General features: G+C 37.6%; 1 protein-coding gene across 1 annotated transcript; it reads left to right on the top strand.

The window, feature by feature from the left end:
* The first annotated feature begins 4,861 nt into the window (after positions 1-4,861).
* On the top strand, positions 4,862-7,763 carry LOC110761041 (isoflavone reductase homolog). Its single transcript, XM_021963415.2, has 4 exons — positions 4,862-5,289; positions 6,218-6,458; positions 6,704-6,907; positions 7,275-7,763. Exons 1-4 carry the CDS (start codon positions 4,960-4,962, stop codon positions 7,436-7,438), a joined length of 939 nt encoding a protein of 312 aa, XP_021819107.1. The 5' UTR covers positions 4,862-4,959; the 3' UTR covers positions 7,439-7,763.
* The last annotated feature ends 11,492 nt before the right edge of the window (positions 7,764-19,255 follow it).

The raw sequence follows: 19,255 nt of genomic DNA, 5'->3' as shown, positions 1-19,255 counted from the left end.
AAACTGACCATCTGTCTGGGGTGAAATGCAGTACTGAATCGCAGCTGAGTCCCAAATGCCTCATGCAACTTCGTCCAAAAATGAGACGTGAACCGAGGATCTCTACCGGAAACAATAGATACTGGTACCCCATGGAGTCTTACTATCTCATCAATAAAAATCTTGGCCAACTTATTCAAAGTATAATTCTCTCTGACCGGTAGAAAGTGAGCTGACTTAGTGAGTTGATCTACAATAACCCACACTCCATCATGCTTGTCCTTTGTTCGAGGAAGTTTAAACACGAAATCCATAGTAATATGCTCCCACTTCCACTAAGGAATCGAAAGTGGTTGCAGCAATCCCGACGATTTCTGTCGCTCTGCCTTAACCTGTTGACACACCAGGCACCTTCTAACATAATCTGCTATCTGTGTCTTCATGAAAGGCCACCAGTAGTGTTCCCTCAGAGTACGATACATCTTAGTGTTGCCATGGTGCATAGCAAAAGCTGAATAGTGAGCCTCCTCTAGAATTTCCCTTTTCAGTGCCATATCATCAGGAACATACAACCTCGTGCCTACCATCAAGGCTCCATCATTCCTCACTGTATAATCTGTTCTGCTGCCATTCTCAACCTCTAATCTCAGTGTACAGACCAATGGATCTTGAGACTGGGCTTCAATTATTCGCTCCAATAGCATTGGTCTCACATAGAGGGTAGCCAACAGTGCTACCTGATTATCTGTACCAAGCCCAACTCTCAATTTCCTCATCCCCACTAACAATGGCACATATTTCCCTCGAATATGAGCTACCGTTCCCGAGGACTTCCTACTGAGGGCATCAGCTACCACATTTGCTCTTCCTAGGTGATGCTCAATAGTACAGTTATAATCTTTAATCAACTCTAGCCATCTTCTTTGCCTCAAATTCAGTTCCTTCTAGGTGAACAAGTACTTCAAACTCTTATGATTCGTGAAAATCTAGCACGTTTTCCCGTAAAGATAGTGTCGCCAAATCTTCAGAGCGAACACTATCGCGGCAAGTTCCAAATCATGAGTAGGATAGTTCAACTCATGCTTCTTAAGTTGCTTGGAAGTATAAGCAATTACCCTACCATGCTGCATCAGCACACAACCTAATCATTTACGACAACACTGTACGAAGTTCCCTGTGTCGTTCGGAAGTGCTAACACCGAAGCAGTGGTCAACTTGGTCTTGGGTTCATTAAAACTCTCTTCACACTCATTTGACCATTCAAATTTGACGCCTTTCCTTGTCAAACGAGTGAGAGGTGCCGCTATGGTTGAGAAACCCTCCACAAAGCGACGATAATAACTAGCTAAGCCAAGGAAACTCCGTATTTCAATAACATTGGTTGGTTGTGGCCAATTCACTACTGCCTCAAATTTCTAGGGATCCACATAAATATCCTCTACAGAAATCACATGCCCCAAGAAACTCACTCTGTCCAACCAAAACTGACACTTGCTGAACTTGGCATACAGTTGTTTCTGCCTCAAAGTCTTCAGCACCATTTCCAAATGCTTCATGTGCGCTCTTTGACTTTTGGAGTATACCAAGATATCATCTATGAACACAATCACAAAGTGATCCAAGTAACATCGGAACACTCTGTTCATGAGATCCATAAACATAGCTGGCGCGTTAGTCAATCCAAATGGCATCACCAGGAACTCATAGTGCCCATACCTCGTCCGAAAAGCTGTCTTAGGCACATCCTCCTCTCTAATGCGTAGCTGATGATACCCAGATCTCAAATCAATCTTAGTAAATACTTTGGCACCCTTTAGCTGATCGAATAAATCATCAATCCGTGGCAACGGATACCGGTTCCGTACTGTGACCTTATTCAGCTGCCTGTAGTCGATACACAATCTCATGGTGCCATCCTTCTTCTTAACAAACAATACTGGAGTGCCCCATGGTGAGAAACTGGGTCGGATGAAACCCTTATCCACTAGCTCCGTAACTGAGTCTTTAATTCCCTTAACTCTGCTGTTGCCATTCTGTACGGCGCCTGAGAAATGGGGTTCGTACCTGGAACGAGCTCATTAGTGAACTCAATATCTCTGTGAGGTGGTAAACCTTAAAGATCCTCCGGAAACACATATGGAATTTCCTGTACCACTGGAATATCCTCCAACCTCAATCCACTATCCCGGGTGTCGATAACATGCGCCAAATATCCTGAACATCCTTTCCTGAGCAACCGTCTTGTCATCATAGCTGAAATGAGGCAAGATGGAAGGACTCTGCGCTCACCAAAAAATGTCACCTCAGGTCATCCGGGACTACGGATCATGAACTCTTTCTTGAAACAGTCTACTGAGGCATGATGTTTGGCCAACCAATCCATGCCCAGAATTACATCCAAATCGACCATATCTAGGGGAATCAGGTCCTCCTCCAAAAACACATCTCCTACTAGCACCATACAATCTCTATATACTGCACTCACCATAAAGGTCTCTCCTGTAGGTATGGAGATTGCCAACTCATTTCGTAGAGCTGAGAGTCTCACATCAGCGTTATGGACAAAACTAGGTGTGATAAAATAATGCATAGCCCCAGGGTCAGACTAGTAAAATACCTATAATTACGTCAGGTGATGCCTGTGCCTCCTGTTGTGACATATTATAAACTCTGCCCGTAGCCCTAGAACGTCCACCTCGTCCCCTCTGCTGGCTACGCTGGTTTGGGCCCCACCGCTAGACGAGGCCCCCTAACAACTGTGGCATCCCCTGAGATCTGCCGTGGGTGCTAGTCCCTTATGTCGGTGCAGCTGTCATCTCTCCGCCCTGAAGAAGCATCGGGCACTCCCTCCGGAAATGCCCGATTTGTCCACAATGATAGCATCCAATAGCACCCTGTTGGCAAGGCCCATAGTGGTACCTGCCGCACTCTGCGCACTAGGAACGACGACTCCTGCTAGATCCTGCCTGCAGTTGTCTCCTAGCACTCCTAGCTGTACTACCTCCAGAGCGGTTCCCAGAACTACCACTCTGGTTAGATCCTCCATTGGAACTACCTCCATGTCAAAAACCTCCGTAACTGCGGTCACTAGATGATCCAGAACTAAAACTGCCTCTCTTAGATGACCCCTGACTGGGACCACCCATCTCAAACTGTCGCCTACGGGAGTCGCCCCGTCCTCGGACCATCATCTGGCTACTCTCAATCAGGGATGCAGACATGACCAAGTCCTCAAAGTTAGTCAGCCGCTAACCAATCACAATGTCCCTGATGGACGCCTTCAACCCTCAGGTGAACAACTGACACTTCTTTCTTTCATCCTACACCAGTGGGATGCAATACTTGGATAACTCATGGAACTTCTTTCTTTCATCCCTCAAGAAGTCTTCCATTTTCATGTTCTGGTATGCAAGTGGATAGTACTGGCTGTCAAAGGCTGCTCTAAATATTTTCCATGTGATGGTTGATGGGTCCCGACATCGCCTCCTAATTGACTCCCACCAATGTCTCGCATTCCTAGCCAAAAAGAAAGTGGCCAGGGTCATCCTATGATCCTGTGGAACGACCATCACCTCCATGACTCGCTCCATCCTCTCAATTCATTCCTCAGCTACTGCTGGGTCACCCTCACCATCAAAATCTGTGGCCCCAATCCTCCTAGCTTGATCTACATAACTCAAGGAGGGGTCTCTGGATTGCCTAGTCCTGGACAAGGCCTGAGTCAACATCTCTAAAGTCCGCTAGAAATTTGGGTCCAGATGTGGAAGAACTGCCGCCAGTGCCGCCCCTGTCTGACCTCCCACCTGAGACTGTTCTACTTCTTCTGGCACAGGCTGGGGATCCAGTCCCCTAAGTCGGGACGACTGTCTAGGCCCTCTCCTAGTGCCACCACGTTTTGGGCCCATGATTATGTCAAAAGAAACAAAAACTCATTAAAACTAGATTTCACATAAAGTGCAGAGTCTACAGGAATTTAACCTAATGCTCTGATACCAAGTTGACAGGACCCGACCCAAATTCCACTTTGAAATCTGAGCCGGACCCTGTGCGTGTCCGACACCTGGCAGGTGCCAGACACAATTGACCTTATTGCCCTTCCAGTCAAAATTTCAACTTAAAACCTAATAAAATATTCCGAGGGTAGTTTAGTCTTTTCTTTTATTAAATTATTAATTAAATATTAATTAAGGTTTGGGTTATTACAACGTAGACACAACGCCGAACCTCTGGTGTTCTTTGTGTGTGTGTTTACTTTTTGGTTGGTGTGTGTGCTTTATCTTTGTGTGACTTGTGTGTGGTAGTTGCATAGTCCATTAACGACAAAGTCTTGGAGTGTTTTCACACAACACACACTTCTTCCCTTCTATAGAAATAAACTAGCGTTAACATTTGTGGGCCTAGACTCAGTGAAAAGGATGGAAACCTATGTTAGACAGTCCTAGATTAATAATGGGATCTATCATGCCACATTAAGCTGCACCATCCAGCTTAAAGCTAATGCTCCACTTCTGGGCTTAGCACTTACGTTTGAAATAATAATAATGATTTTAGGGTTCAGCTCCACAAAATCATAGCTAATAAATTAAAATTCGTAATACGTGAATAGTACAGTCCATTAATTGAAACCTGCAATGCACTTGTAGGGTTCATAACTTGAATTAACACATCAACCACTTCTGTGATATTTAGGCACATCAACCACTTCTGGAACACTAATATATGATATTTTATTGTTCGAAACCTTTGTATTATATGTCTCGTGCACCGTCAACCACTTCCTTTGCCAATGTTTTTGTTGTTGAGTCTATATATAGCTAGCTAGCCCACCAACTATTTGATGAAGAGTAACTTGTACTGTATTACAAAAGTACAAACCCTAGCTTGCAAAGGAAACATAGGTCACCACCAAGTGAGAAGTGTCTATATAAATATAGGTCTCTTCAGTCCTTCATATTCGCAAGAAAACACATTAAGATCGAAATGGGAAAGAGCAAGGTACTTGTGGTAGGTGGAACTGGGTACGTGGGGAGAAGGATTGTAAAGGCAAGCCTAGCCCAAGGCCACCCAACCTATGTCCTTCAAAGGCCAGAGATTGGTCTCGACGTTGACAAGTTAGAAATGCTCTTGGGATTTAAGAAACAAGGAGCTCACCTTGTGGAAGGTTCATTTTCTGATTTCCAAAGCCTTGTTGATGCTGTCAAGCTTGTTGATGTTGTCATCTGCCCCATGTCTGGGGCTCATAATCGGAGTCACAACATTTTGATGCAGCTCAAGCTTGTTCAAGCTATCAAAGAAGCCGGAAATATTAAGGTATTAGTGATCGATCTCCAAAAATCATATATGTGTAATAGGCATATATACAATTTACAAATGAATGGATGGATGTTCATTTGCTCCGTGTGCGTTTTCACTCTCATGTTACTACACATCATGTTTTATTTTATGAAACTTATTAATATCCTATACCTAAAATATAAAACACATTATCCACTCATATATTATATCATATGGATTAATAACATCGTGTGATGGCAAAATTGTTGGTTGTAACGCCACCCCAACACGTGGTGTTACTAGCCCAAGTATTATAATATGGGTGAACGACGCTAATATATTTAAGAGATTTAGGGTATACATACATGTTATAAAATAAGCGGATTGATTGTGACGCTCACACCAAAAATTTCTTCACCCATCGCTGTTCCGGTCACACCAAAAAGTTTTTTCAAACTCTTAGTCGCGACAATTTTATCTATCTTTATAGGTACCCTTCATTTTTTGGAGTACACCTTCTAATTATTTTTCATTATTGCTCGTGTCAGGTGGCACTTGTAAGTATCTAGTTACCTTTAATAGAAAATGATATGATTTTGCTTAAGAATTGGTTTAACTTTGTCCTGATAAGTAAACGAATCAAAGAAAAAGTGGCTTATGGTATCGAAGGTCAGGGTGGTGGGTGGTTAATAGTGATATTCCAAGTCTTCAATATGAAAAGAAACAAAGTGAGTCCTAAATATTATTTGATACTAAACTTATGAATTTAATTTACCACGGTTCAAAACTTGGGTACAAAGGCTCATTGTCCTTGTTAATTCGCCTAACTCAGTAATCTCCCTAAAAGAGGAAAATAATGAATTACATATAAATGTTTCCAAATTAAATACTTAAAAGAACACTACAAATTACAAACACATTGTATTTCTTACTCTTTTTGTTTCACTGGCTTTTTTTTTTGCAGCGTTTCTTGCCATCAGAATTCGGATTCGATCCAGCACGTATGGGACATGCACTTGAACCTGGAAGAGTTACATTTGATGAGAAAATGATAGTGAGAAAGGCAATACAAGATGCTAAAATCCCTTTCACTTATGTATGTGGCGCCGCCTTCGCCAGCTATTTTGCAGGCAACCTTTCTCAGATGGGAACACTCTTCCCTCCAAAGGAAAAAGTGCTTATTTATGGAGATGGTAACGCTAAAGGTAAAGTTAATACATTAAGTTAAACATCACTTTTTACCACTATAGACATTCATATATAAAAAATGTTGAGCAACGAATTTCTAGCTCAAGTAGTTAAGAGCATTCAACCTTGCATCCAGATGTCCTAGGTTCGATTTCCCTCTTGCTCATACTTCTATATTTGTTTCTGCATGCAAGAGCAATAATTTAAGTATCTATGACATAGAATTAATTGTCTTAGTTTATGCTTTTCATGTACCGTGCAGTAACTATTTTGGAGGAAGATGACGTCGCAGCATATACAATCAAAACAATAGATGATCCGCGAACATTGAACAAAACATTGTACCTTCGTCCACCCGAAAACGAACTCAGTCAAAAGCAATTGGTCGAGATGTGGGAGAACCTAATAGGCAAGGAACTAGAACGTATTTCCATTTCTGAACAAGACTTCCTTGCCTCTATGAAAGGTACGCAAATGAAATCTATTGTATCGAAAGTTACCAAAAATTGCATCTATGGTTAACCTTGTCGATTAATCATCAGCTCTACGCATGGATTTTATCCGCCGACACAATAAAATTCTATGATTTTTTGTACGCGCAGATCGATCGACATTCACTCATTACTCGGATTTTAGGTTTCAACTCTTGAGTTGTAGTTGCCTAAAATCAAAGATCTGAACCAAATATAAACTCTAGACTGAAATTTCAAACCTTGAAGTAATTCATAAATTTAATCTAACTGCTTGTGTGGTTAGCTAGTATTAGAAAGTTAAATTTAATCTCTATATGCGTAGTTTTCTTTTGATCTCATATATGTAATACTATATTTCAGGTATGGACTTTGCAGGCCAGGTAGGAGTGGGGCATTTCTACCACATGTTCTATGAAGGCGCTCTGACAAACTTTGAAATCGGGGAAGAAGGAGAAGAAGCTTCAAAGCTTTACCCAGAAGTGAAATACACCCGCATGGATGAATACTTAAAACTTTATACATGAGAACAAAACAAGGTGTTTAGTAATAGTTTCTCAAAAAATACATTTATGTTGTTATCACTTTCATGGAGGATTACAGCGTGCCTGATGCTCTATTGTGTATGTAATACAACATATTAATCACTTATTATTATCTACTGTTAGTGAGGCTATAGTTTCCTAGGTGATCTCAGTGTGTGAGGTCTCAAACTGGGACAAATATATATGCCTCTATGCATTTGTATGGAATAAGGTGTCCTACCACACGTTGAACCAAAAAAGGTGTCCTACATCTTTTTTTCTTTTTTTAACAAGAAATAAAATTAGAGAGTTTCACTATTATGCACAATATAGGGGGTTCAAATTATTATAAATAAATTAAAAAAACCCTATATGAAATGGACTTTAGAAACACATCCAAAGCCCATTTACAATATAAACAAAGAGGCTTCAAACTTCTTATAAATTACAAAACTACATCGAAGTAATTTAAAAAACCCCAAAACCTCATAAAAAAAAATCTAAAACACTCAACAGGGCATCAAAGTAATTTAATAATCAAAATTAAATTCAATATGACTAGCTGTCATGACAGGACCCGACCCAAATTCCACTTTGGAATATGCACCGAATCCTGTGCGTGTCCGACACCTGGAGGTGCCAGGCACACTTGACTAAATTGCCCTTCTAACTACGACTCAAAATTTCCTTCAAGGTTTGACTTCTGCAAAAAATTCAGCAAAGTCTCCCCTGTAAGTTGCTCGTTTCCCAAAAATTTTTACCTGTACAAAACGCAATTCAAATAACCACAAACGTTCATCATGCATAATGTTAGGACACACACAACCAACAACAAATCTTTATGACCTCAGGCCTTACAGAAATCCTAGGACAATTTCAGAGCAATACTAATCAATTTAATTTACAGGAATAGTTCGATTACAGTAGAAATCCTACAAGGAGGGAAAGGATGAATGGTGATGATGATCAAGGTCTAAAATATCGATGATATCGGAAATATCGGTAGTCCAAAAACACGGAAATGTCGAAGGAAATATCAGGATATTATCGATATCGATAAAAATTGAATAAAAACCACGGAAATTGTAAGAAAAACTTGGAAATTTTTATTGAAACTTTGCAGGATGTTTATTTAGTCAATTATCTATTAGTTTATCACAAAAAATTGGAAGGAAATGCATTGCATGATGGATTTAACTGATTTAAGTTGATTATATAGTGAGCTGGCAAACACTATAAGTGTAGAAAATATGTAGTAATTAATGAAAGAAGATTAAACACACCATAATCATTTATATATAATGAATTACTACAATATTTTACACTTTATACATTGCATGGTAAGATACATGAGTGACTTAGTACCACATAGAGTTCCTATGAGGTTCAAAATTTTCACTATCTTCATCATCTCTATGTGTATAGTAAGTATATTGTGAAGAGTAGTCATTCTCATCTCATGTGAAAATTTGTTTCTTGCAAAAAGAATTCAAAACAAAACCATGTATATATATATAAATATTTTAGCATATTTTCACAAAAACATAAGTGATATGGTGGTTAAAGTGTTGAAGGAGTAAAATGGGAGGGGTTCGAATCCCCTTGGTGTTTTTTTCAATATCGAAATTTATCCTAGATAATAAATGTTAGCTTGCAGACATTTTAAAGACGTTATAAATATTACATGTTGAAGATAAAATCACAAACACATCCTCAGAGAGATGGATAAGGCGATGTGGCTGTTGAAAGAGGGGGAGGGGTTCGAATCCCTCTATGTGCAATAGGGGAGGCTTTTCAAAAAATTTCATGTATTTTTGGGTTTCATATCGCAATATTATTGATAATATCGCAATATATTGCCCAAATCATTCATAAAAATGTTGACATTATCCCGATAATATCGATAAAAATATCGATATATTGACGATAACTCCATGGATAGTTGCGAAAATATCGGCCCCCCAAAAAACTGATACTATCGGTATAATATCGTCGATAATATCGGCATTTAATACTAATGCCATCAGATCAGTGATGATGCTCAAGGAAATCCAACTTAATCTTATTGAAAACCAAAACAAATAAAATTTAATATTAATTTGAAATGAATTTAAAAGCTTCACACAAGAAATTGAGATATATGAATTTATATTCTCTTCTTCTTTTACTTTTTTTTCTTTAATTTATTTGTTTGTAGGGTCCAAATTAAAAACAATCGTTCGCAACTGTCCTAAACTTACCCAAAACCAATAGATTTTGCTTAAGAGAAAGTAGTTTAGGGTTTACAGTTTGGATCCGGATCCTCTGCTCTGATTTTCTCTGCCATGATCTGCTATACTTTCACTGTAATGCTGCCACATCATTAAAAAACAATCCAAAGGTAGAGAATATAGCACGTGTATTTTAAAAATAAATAACATATATTTTATATATTTTTTGACAAAGTAAAGGCAATAAACAACGTTCTCTCCCCGTCTGTTCATCCTTTTGCCATCCAAGGGTTGAGTTGAGGTGCAGAAACTTTTGGCGAATGACACCAAAGATGGATATATAATGAATTATTGGAATTTGTTAGGAAAATGATGATCAAAATAAAAACGATTCCTCTGTGAAGCGGCTTTTTGAGAATCCACAATTGTTAATTACAATAGGAACAGCGGCCTTAGTTATCATTCTCTCTGCTTATGATCTCTTGATTGAAATTACATTTGGCCTTCTATTTTCAGTGATTAAATTGATTAGATTGTCCTCGTCAATAGAGATCAATCTAATAACACATTTTTGAAGAAAAAAAGCTTGTATATATGTCCTGAAAGCTGATGAGAGATGGAGAAGACCAAGAATTATGTCAAATTCGATCAAACGCGGAACTGGTTGTTGTCCAAAAGTTTGAGAAATCAGATAATTAATAAGTGTATGCTCATTGTTTGGTTGATGAGGAACAAAAAGAAGAAGAAAAAAGATTTGTCTTTCAATAGGACAGAACACAAAGAAGAAGAAGAAAAGAGGATAGAACAGGAAGAAGAAGGAGAAAAAGAGAGAAAGAGGATAGAACACGAAGAAGAAGAAGAAGAAAAAAAGCTTTGGACGTTAAATATCCCGTTAGTTGGGTGTTAGGGTCGTTATTTTTTTTTTTTTTTTTTAATTAGGAGTAAATTGAGTTTTTGTTTTAGGATGATGTGTCAACATTTAAATCCCTTAGATTAAATTTTAATGAGGTGGCGTATGGAGAACAAAAGTAAAGCAGATCATAGCAGAGAAAATCATAGCAGAGGATCTGAATCCTTAGAGTTTAGGGTATGTGTGAAATGAATAATTGAAACTACATATCACTCTCTTAAACTTATCATACGTCTGTAATTAAAGTATGTAAAAATCTCAACGACCTTGTTGTTCAATCCTAATTAATGACATCATTATAATTGATAAATGGCTATGGCCCATAATTACAAGTATTAGAAATTACATAATCAAGTTCACATTAAGCACAGAAACAACAAAGAAGAAAATACTAGGCTTAACTTTGTTTTGTTTGAAGACGTGAAGCACGCTTTAGAAATGGCATTACAATCATATTGTTCAATCCTAATTAATGACTTATAATTGATAAATGGATTTGGCCCATAAGTACAAGTAGTAGAAATTACATAATTAAGTTCACATTACAACACAGAAGAAAATAGTAAGCTTAACTTTGTTTTATTTGAAGACGTGAAGCACGCTTTAGTTTGTTTTATTTCAAGAATATTATTACTTGACCTTTCAAAATTGCCACCTGGCTTGACTTTTTTTTATGGCTTCAATTTTCTCTATTATCGCGGGCCAGTACAGCAAGAAAAAGAAGCGAAAGCTGCATGCATGGTTTGGGTTTGCTTGATTATAAATAGCGCAGCAGGTTGGAGCTAGGATAAGCAATAAGCAACGAGAGAGAGAAAGAACCCATACGTCATGGCCAAATCAATGAGTTTTACGTATGATGTTGTGCTCTTCGAATCGACGAGTCATGGGCCCAAATCTGAACTCGGGCCCAAACTTGTAGTTTTCCTAATTTGCCTTTGCGTGCGCGTCTCTCCAAGTCCTCTTCAATTACTTCCTCCATCTGTTTTCCAACTCCTCTTCAATTTATTAATGAAGTTCACATTAAGGATATGCTAATACAGTAATACTTATGTCTTATGGAAAAGTCTATCTAGAATGAATTAATGCAAAGGCCTATATGTCTAATTCAATCAATCACATGGGTTTGTTTTGTATTAAGGAGAAGTCTAGAATGCAATCATAAAAATGGAGCCTCCACATTGGGTAAATTCAAAGACTGATAAAAAGATTTCACATATATAATATCTTATCAGTGATGCTCAAGGAAATCGAACTTATTGAAAACCAAAACAAAGAAAATTTGGCAAGGAAATGTGTGTTCATAGGACTTGAATTGGCATTTTAAAGTTAGCTATACGTACACACAGTCTAGTTTTGCAGACCCTCCAATTATATGGTTTTTCAAGAGAGATTTTTTCAGCCGATGTGGTTATGAAATGAAACCCAGCACATGTTATCTTCCCTAAGATTAAGAATGACCTGGGCTTCAGCCCTCTATGTAAGTGTGCCGTCTCTGTCTACAAATTTTAAAGAAAAAACAAGCTCATCAGGACTATAAATATTAGGGTTATCTTCTTTTTTTTCTTTGATTTATTTGTTTGTAGCACCATACTTGGCTTTTTATGGATAGTAATTGGTTATTGGCCCCAAAAAAAAGAAAGAAAAAAGATGCCAACTTAATTAGGGAACAATTGGTACTTCCACTCCATTAAACCTACTGCCTTTCAGTAATTAAACACCAACTTTGTCATGGCCCAAATTTGAGCTCATACGTCATGGCAAAGCGATGAGTTTTACTTATGACGCCATTTCCTTTGAATCGATGGGTCATAGGCCCAAAACAGAGCTCGGGGCCCAAACTTGCAGCTCCCTTGCGCGAGCGTCTCTCCAACTCCTCTTCAATTACTTCCGCCATCTATTCTCCAACTCCTCTTCAATTTATTAATGAAGTTCACATTAAGGACACATGCTAATTCTTTTGTCTTATGGAGATGTCTAGAATGAATGCAAATGCTAGGAATAAACAAGGAATTAAAATAGGAAAAACAACAAAGTTTCCAAAAACTAATAAACCGTGAAAATTGGATCTCGGATGCCCGAAAAAACCCATAAATCATGGAAAATCAATGAGTTTTACTCATGACGTCGTGCTCTTCGAATCGACGGGTCATGGGCCCAAATATGAGCTCGGGGCCCAAACTTGCAGTTTTCCTAGTTTGCCCTTGCGTGTGCGTCTCTCCAACTCCTCTTCAATTACTTCCTCAAGCTGTTCTCCAACTCCTCTTCAATTTATTAATGAAGTTCACATTAAGGATACGCTAATACTTATGTCTTATGGAAATGTCTATCTAGAATGAATTAATGCAAATGCCTATATGTCTAAATTAATTAATGACGTTTCAATCAATCACATAGTTTTTTTTTTTTGGTATTAAGAAGTCTAGAATGCAATCATAAAAATGTAGCACCCACATTGGGTAAATTCAAACTGATAAAAAGATTTCACATATATGATATCTTATCAGTGATGCTCAAGGAAATCGAACTTATTGAAAACCAAAACAAAGAAAATTTGGCCAGCAACTTTCAAGGAAATGTGTGTTCATAGGACTTGAATTGGCATTTTAAGTTAGCTACGTACGCACAGTCTAGTTTTGCAGACCCTCCAATTATATGGTTTTTCAAGAGAGATTTTTTCAGCCGATGTGGTTTTTGATCGGTGCATATTTACATATCATTTTGTACCCTTCTAGCTTATGATTTGGTTATGTTTTTGAGTTAAACTTGTGCTTTTAATCCTTTTTGTGTTTATCTTTCAGTTCATTGAGCTTTAGGTAATAATGAGGGCTTTGGATAGTAAATGATGCAATCCATGCATGTTAGGGCCTAATTTGGATGAATGGATGAAGAGCTTAAAGACAAACTCAATTTTGGCTACAGTCCCCTGCCAGCTCAGTTTCGTAGGTCATATTGCAAGCTTTGTTTCAGCAACCTACATAGCTCGGATGAGGCCACATTCTTCATGAAAGTTGTTCCAATGGGTGTGTAATATAACATATCCAAAATTCAGCCCCATTGGATAAATATGGAGTCTGTTACCTAGCAAACACAGAGCCATGCTCAGGATGGATTTTATCAGCGCGCAAAATGAGTTAGCAATTTGTTTTGGCCTTAACTTCCTCCTCCGACCTTGGATTGGCCCAAATGATATATGGCCTGGAAAGTTTTTGGCGCCGTTGCCGGGGAATCGGTAACATTGTTTGATTCTATTTGGCTTTCCTACTTTTTTTTTTTTTTTTTTCTTAACTGGACAATTTCAAGTTTTAAAGTTAATGACGTTAATGGACAAGTTGTGTTTGTAGTCCAACAGAAAAGGACAATTGCCCAACAAGCAAGAGAACTGGGTTTAAGTCCCAGCTTACACAACCCATTGGTGCTTGTTGCTTTGAAGCATGGAATTGGACTTGTGTTGATTTTTCCCTTTCATTTTTAGTTTTTTTTTATATTTCGTAATCCTTTAATTCCGTTTCAAGTTTTTGTATGTGTTTGTTTTAGCAATGTAAATAGCTCAATAAAAATGGAGAGAGATGGCAACCTCAATCATAAGAATAGGAAGTGTTGAGTAGTGGGAGAAGTCGCGACCTCCAAATGCATCACGCTCGACCTAATCGCTTCAAGGGGGAGCATTTCAATCCTTTCTCTTTACTTGTTATTATTTTAAATTTCTGTTTCTTTTTTTTATAAAAATTTAAAAAAAATTAAAATTTAGAAAATTAAAAAAGATTTTTCATATGAGCTGACTTATGGTAACTCCAGTGAGCACTTTCGTCAATACAGTGTCTAGGAGTTCTTTAGGCGACACCTTCGGTGTCTAAGAAGTTTGGGTTTTAAGCGGGACCATTGTGACCCCTCCAACCTTCCCGGATCCCCTGGCTGTGTTTTCTGAGGCCCTTAACTGGTCATCCGTGAGTTGCTTATATATTCATTTTTTTTTTCTTTCTAAACCTTCTTCTTAACTTTTCCCCTTATCATTTACATGTTCTCAATCATCTTTACTTTGCTTTAACATTGAGGACAATGTTTCATTTAAGTTTGGGGGTGCTGGAAAGTTTTTAGCTTTTGTGTTTGTGTCTGAAAACGTAGGCTTCTTCATTGCTACAATTTTTTTTTTCTGCTACTGTTTTGAAATTTTGGTCCACGTTGTGTTCTTCATTTTTTCATGCTGAATCCAACGACATAAAAAACGTTAAATTTGACCAAGTGGTTTGAAAGTTACATGTCAAAACAGATTATATGTTGAAATTGAGCAAAACGGCAATTTGAAACCTCACGTTTTTCTTTCTGTTTTTTTTCTTTGAGTCATTTTCAGTTTTCCTTCCCACACCAATGATAAATCATGAGTCTAACTTCTAATATGGCTCTTAGGAATTTGATAAGCATTGTGTTAGGTCTGAATCTTATTCTTTTGCTAGCTAAGTCTCACATAATTATGCTTGAGCTTTCTATGCACTTTAGCCATGATTATACAACTCTTGCATGTCTTACCCAATTGTATGCATTTTTGCTTGTGTGATTCACTGGAATGTTAAGTTATAACTAAGATATGATTTAGGCCATCTTTGTTAAGCCTATTTCTTTTTCCTCCATCAACCCATACAATACATATTCCATTGTAAACCCTTTTGTGCCCAAACACTTAGCCATTTCTTTCTATCACCTTATCATCCATTAAACATCCTACCATCTAGGGGACATGTAGAGTATGATTGTATTTCAGATTGTAATGTATTCAAGGCAATAAATGAGCTATTAAAAAAAAATTCAAAGAAAAAGAGAAAAGAAGTGTGGCCAATGTAGTCACGACCCTAGGGTGATATAAGGAGAAATCAAGGTGATCTAGGGTAAAGAGCCGCAAAATTGGGCCAAATATTATACAAAGTATGTAAATGTCAAAATCAAATTGTGAAGTGATTCAATTGCAAAATCTGGTGTTGTGAGCTTTTCAATTTATGTGCCTTACATTTCAAATGTCCATGATCTTGTTTATATGACATGCTCTACTTTGTTCCTTAGACTTTGTGCTTCATTATCCATTACTTTTCTAACCATTACATTACATCCATGAGTAAAGTCCTATTGATTTTGGTTTAGCTTGGCAAACTTGTGTTCATTCTTGCAGGAATTCATATTGTTGTTTGAGAAGCATGAGTTGTATCTTCATGGCTACTTCACACACACACCTTGAGCATGATTTTTGTGAGATTGTGGTAGCACTTGAATAATGTTTAGAACTTCCTTAGTGCTTGTTTTGTTCCTTGTTGAGCCATGTCTATGAAGTTTAACATTTTTGTCCGGTTGGAAGGTTAACGTTTTTGTTTTTTTTTTGTTTTTTTTGTTTTTCTTAAGAACTAACAAATCTTTTAAGTTTTCTAATTACTTTGTTTTACAGAGTCAGTAAAACGTTTGTGGGTATCGTATTTGTTAAACCCTCAGGAGACACAATAGTGGTAAGTTTTTGGCGCCGTTGGCGGGGATCGGTAACATTGTTTGATTCTATTTGGCTTTCCTACTTTATTTTTTTTTCTTAACTAGACAATTTCAAGTTTTAAAGTTAATGACGTTAATGGACAAGTTGTGTTTGTAGTCCAACAGAAAAGGACAATTGCCCAACAAGCAAGAGAACTGGGTTTAAGTCCCAGCTTACACAACCCATTGGTGCTTGTTGCTTTGAAGCATGGAATTGGACTTGTGTTGATTTTTCCCTTTCATTTTTAGTTTTTTTTTATATATTTCGTAATCCTTTAATTCCGTTTCAAGTTTTTGTATGTGTTTGTTTTAGCAATGTAAATAGCTCAATAAAAATGAAGAGAGATGGCAACTTCAAAGATAGGAAGTGTGGAGTAGTGGGAGAAGTCGCGACCTCCAAATGCATCACATTCGACCTAATCGCTTCAAGGGGGAGCATTTCAATCCTTTCTCTTCTTTGAATTATGTTTATTTCCGTCATTGTTTTTACCTTTTGGTACGCGTTGAGTTCTTTGTTTTTCTGTGCTGAATCCAACCATATAAAGAACATGAAATTTGGACTTACGGTTGGAAAGTTATAGCCTAAAAACTGAACAGAGGTCGAAGCTGAAAAACATAGAAACGAATCTGTCCAAATGGTGATAAACGGGTGATAGAAAGTGCTGTTTGTTTGTTTTTTTTTTTTTTTTTCTTTGGTTTCTTGGTTTGTTTCTTTTAGTACAACAATTTATGTTGTTTGTTTGAATTTGTTTAGAGTACTTAGTTCATTTTCGTTTATGGTTTGTTGTTCCATTTTATCTTAATTTGTTTTTGTTTCTTATCTTAAAAATTTTAAAAAGATTTTTCATATGAGCTGACTTATGGTAACTCCAGTGAGCACTTCCGTCAATACAGTGTCTAGGAGTTCTTTAGGCGACACCTTCGGTGTCTAAGAAGTTTGGGTTTTAAGTGGGACCTTTGTGACCCCTCCAACCTTCCCGGATCCCCTGGCTGTGTTTTCTGAGGCCCTTAACTGGTCATCCATGAGTTGCTTGTATATTTGTGTGTTTTATAAAAATAAAAAAAAATAAAAAAAAATAAAAAAAAATTGAAATTTGAGTTTTTATTTTTTTTATCCTTGTAAATTGAAATTTGGAACTTCTTTTTTTTTTATTTTTTTTATTTTTCTTTGTGTGGTCAGTTAGTTGTAAATAATAATAAATTTAAAAAAAAAATCAATTTGGAACTTCTTTGTTTTCTTTTTTTTGTTTTGTTAAGTTAGTTTATGTATTTATTTACGTGGTGTGGTTAGTTAGTTTATTTCTGAGTGTTAAAAACATATTATTTTTATTTCACTCAAACACTGCATTACAAACAAAGAAAAAAAAAAGAAGTAAAAAATTTAAAAAACAAAACAAAACAAAAAAAAAAAAAAAAAAAAAGAACATTCAAATAAATTAAAAATAAAAACAACTTCTTCTTCTTCTTCTTCGTCTTCATCTTCATCTTCATGGCATGCCTCTATTATCTCTTACTTGCAGAATCTGCAGCAGCTCCACATGGTCCTCATTTTTTCTCTGCAGTGCTTCCACGTGCTGATTGGCACAGTAGAGCCGCTTCTGCAAGTCCGCCACCATAGCCTTCAAGGAAGTTATTTCCTCGCTCATCGCGGCACACTCCCGTGTTCTCGCCAGCAATCGCATACCCAAATTGGTAGCCGAGACCGCATGGAGAACAGTTAAATTATTGGACTCCTCCACCGCTGCTTTGTCAGACCTCTGTGCCACATGCAGATGATCTGTCGGTGTGAGCTTGCAGCCAATCATGCCTCCAAGCAGCGCTGCTCTGTTCGGCATTGCCTCAGAAAAGTTCGGTATTACCTCAGCAAAGTTTGAGGCCGTACCGTGATGATATGTGGAGTTTGGGAAGACATGGTTTTGAGGAGCCCTTATCTGCGCATTCGGTGGTGCAAGGGACAGTTCAAGGCTAAGATCATCAAGGTGAGTGCATGAGGATGCCATTGTTTTGTTTTTGGATTTTTTGATGTTTTTCTCTGAATTTGCAGGAAGAAATGCGGGGTACTCTTCTACTTCACCGAGATGAGTTTAAATAGACTTATACAGACGAGGGAGCCGAAAGCACTTCGGATCTCGAGGGTGCTATCCTGTGCTCTTTTCTCTCGGATCCCTTCATTTCTAGCGCAAATTGCGAGCACGTTTTTTTTTAAAAGGGAGCATGTCTACACTTTCACTTACTTTTGCCTCCCTGTTTTCTGATGTTTGTGTTTTTGCTTTTTCAGTTTTTATTTTATTTTATTTTATTTTCAATTATTTTCTTCTTGTTTGACAGGTTTCTTAATAATGTAGTTGGAAGAAGAGACAAAATTAAAGATGCGTCTTGGACACCTGGTGCAAGAATCCCAACTCTTCTTTTAAATTCTTGTTTGAATTGCGTGTTTATTTCAGTTTATTTATTTATTTATTTATTTTGTTTTTTTTATTTAATTAGGTAGTATAATTTAAAACTCATAGGATATTCTTTGAAGGAGCTAAATTTTTGGTAACTCCAGTGAGCAACCGCAGTCTATACAGTGTCTAGGAGTTCTTTAAGGCGACACCTTCGGTGTCTAAGAAGTTAGGGTTTTAAGCGGGATCATTGTGACCCCTCCAACCTTCCCGGAACCCCTGGCTGTGTTTTCTGAGGCCCTTAACTGGTTATCCTTAAGTTTTTCTCTTAAAAGAAGAATCAGTTATTTGTGTATTTACTTAACTAAAAAAAAAAATTAAAAAAAAAAAAAAATCTTGTTTGGGTCTTCGTGTTTTTGTTTGATTGTCGTTCTTTAAATTTAGGGTCAATCGTTTCTTTGAGATAGCTAACGTTTTTATTTCCCAATTAAAGAAAAAAAAAACACACATACACTTTAAAATTAAATAAAAACTGAAATCATTTCTTCTTGGCCTTCGGTGTCTCGACCATAGGAGCTTTGAGTTTGGCCCTCTGGCTGTCCTCTTCCGGGGCTTCACGCACAGCCTCTTGGGGCTCATCACTTGAGCTCCCAAAGATCGCAATCTTAGCTTGAGCGTAACTACTCTCGCGATCTGCTTGCTTGCGTTTACCCGGTCGGTCTAGGTCCTCCAGTTGTTTTCTCATGTCGCGAGAGTACAACTCTACCATCTTTGATAGATTTTTATTCTCGTCTCGCAATACTTCTAGCTG

The sequence above is a fragment of the Prunus avium genome, chromosome 5, assembly GCF_965620075.1.
Source record: "Prunus avium chromosome 5, drPruAviu1.hap1.1, whole genome shotgun sequence".
Lineage (NCBI taxonomy): Eukaryota > Viridiplantae > Streptophyta > Magnoliopsida > Rosales > Rosaceae > Prunus > Prunus avium.
Note: the sequence above shows the minus strand (reverse complement) of the source record. Positions and strands in the feature narration are given on the sequence as shown.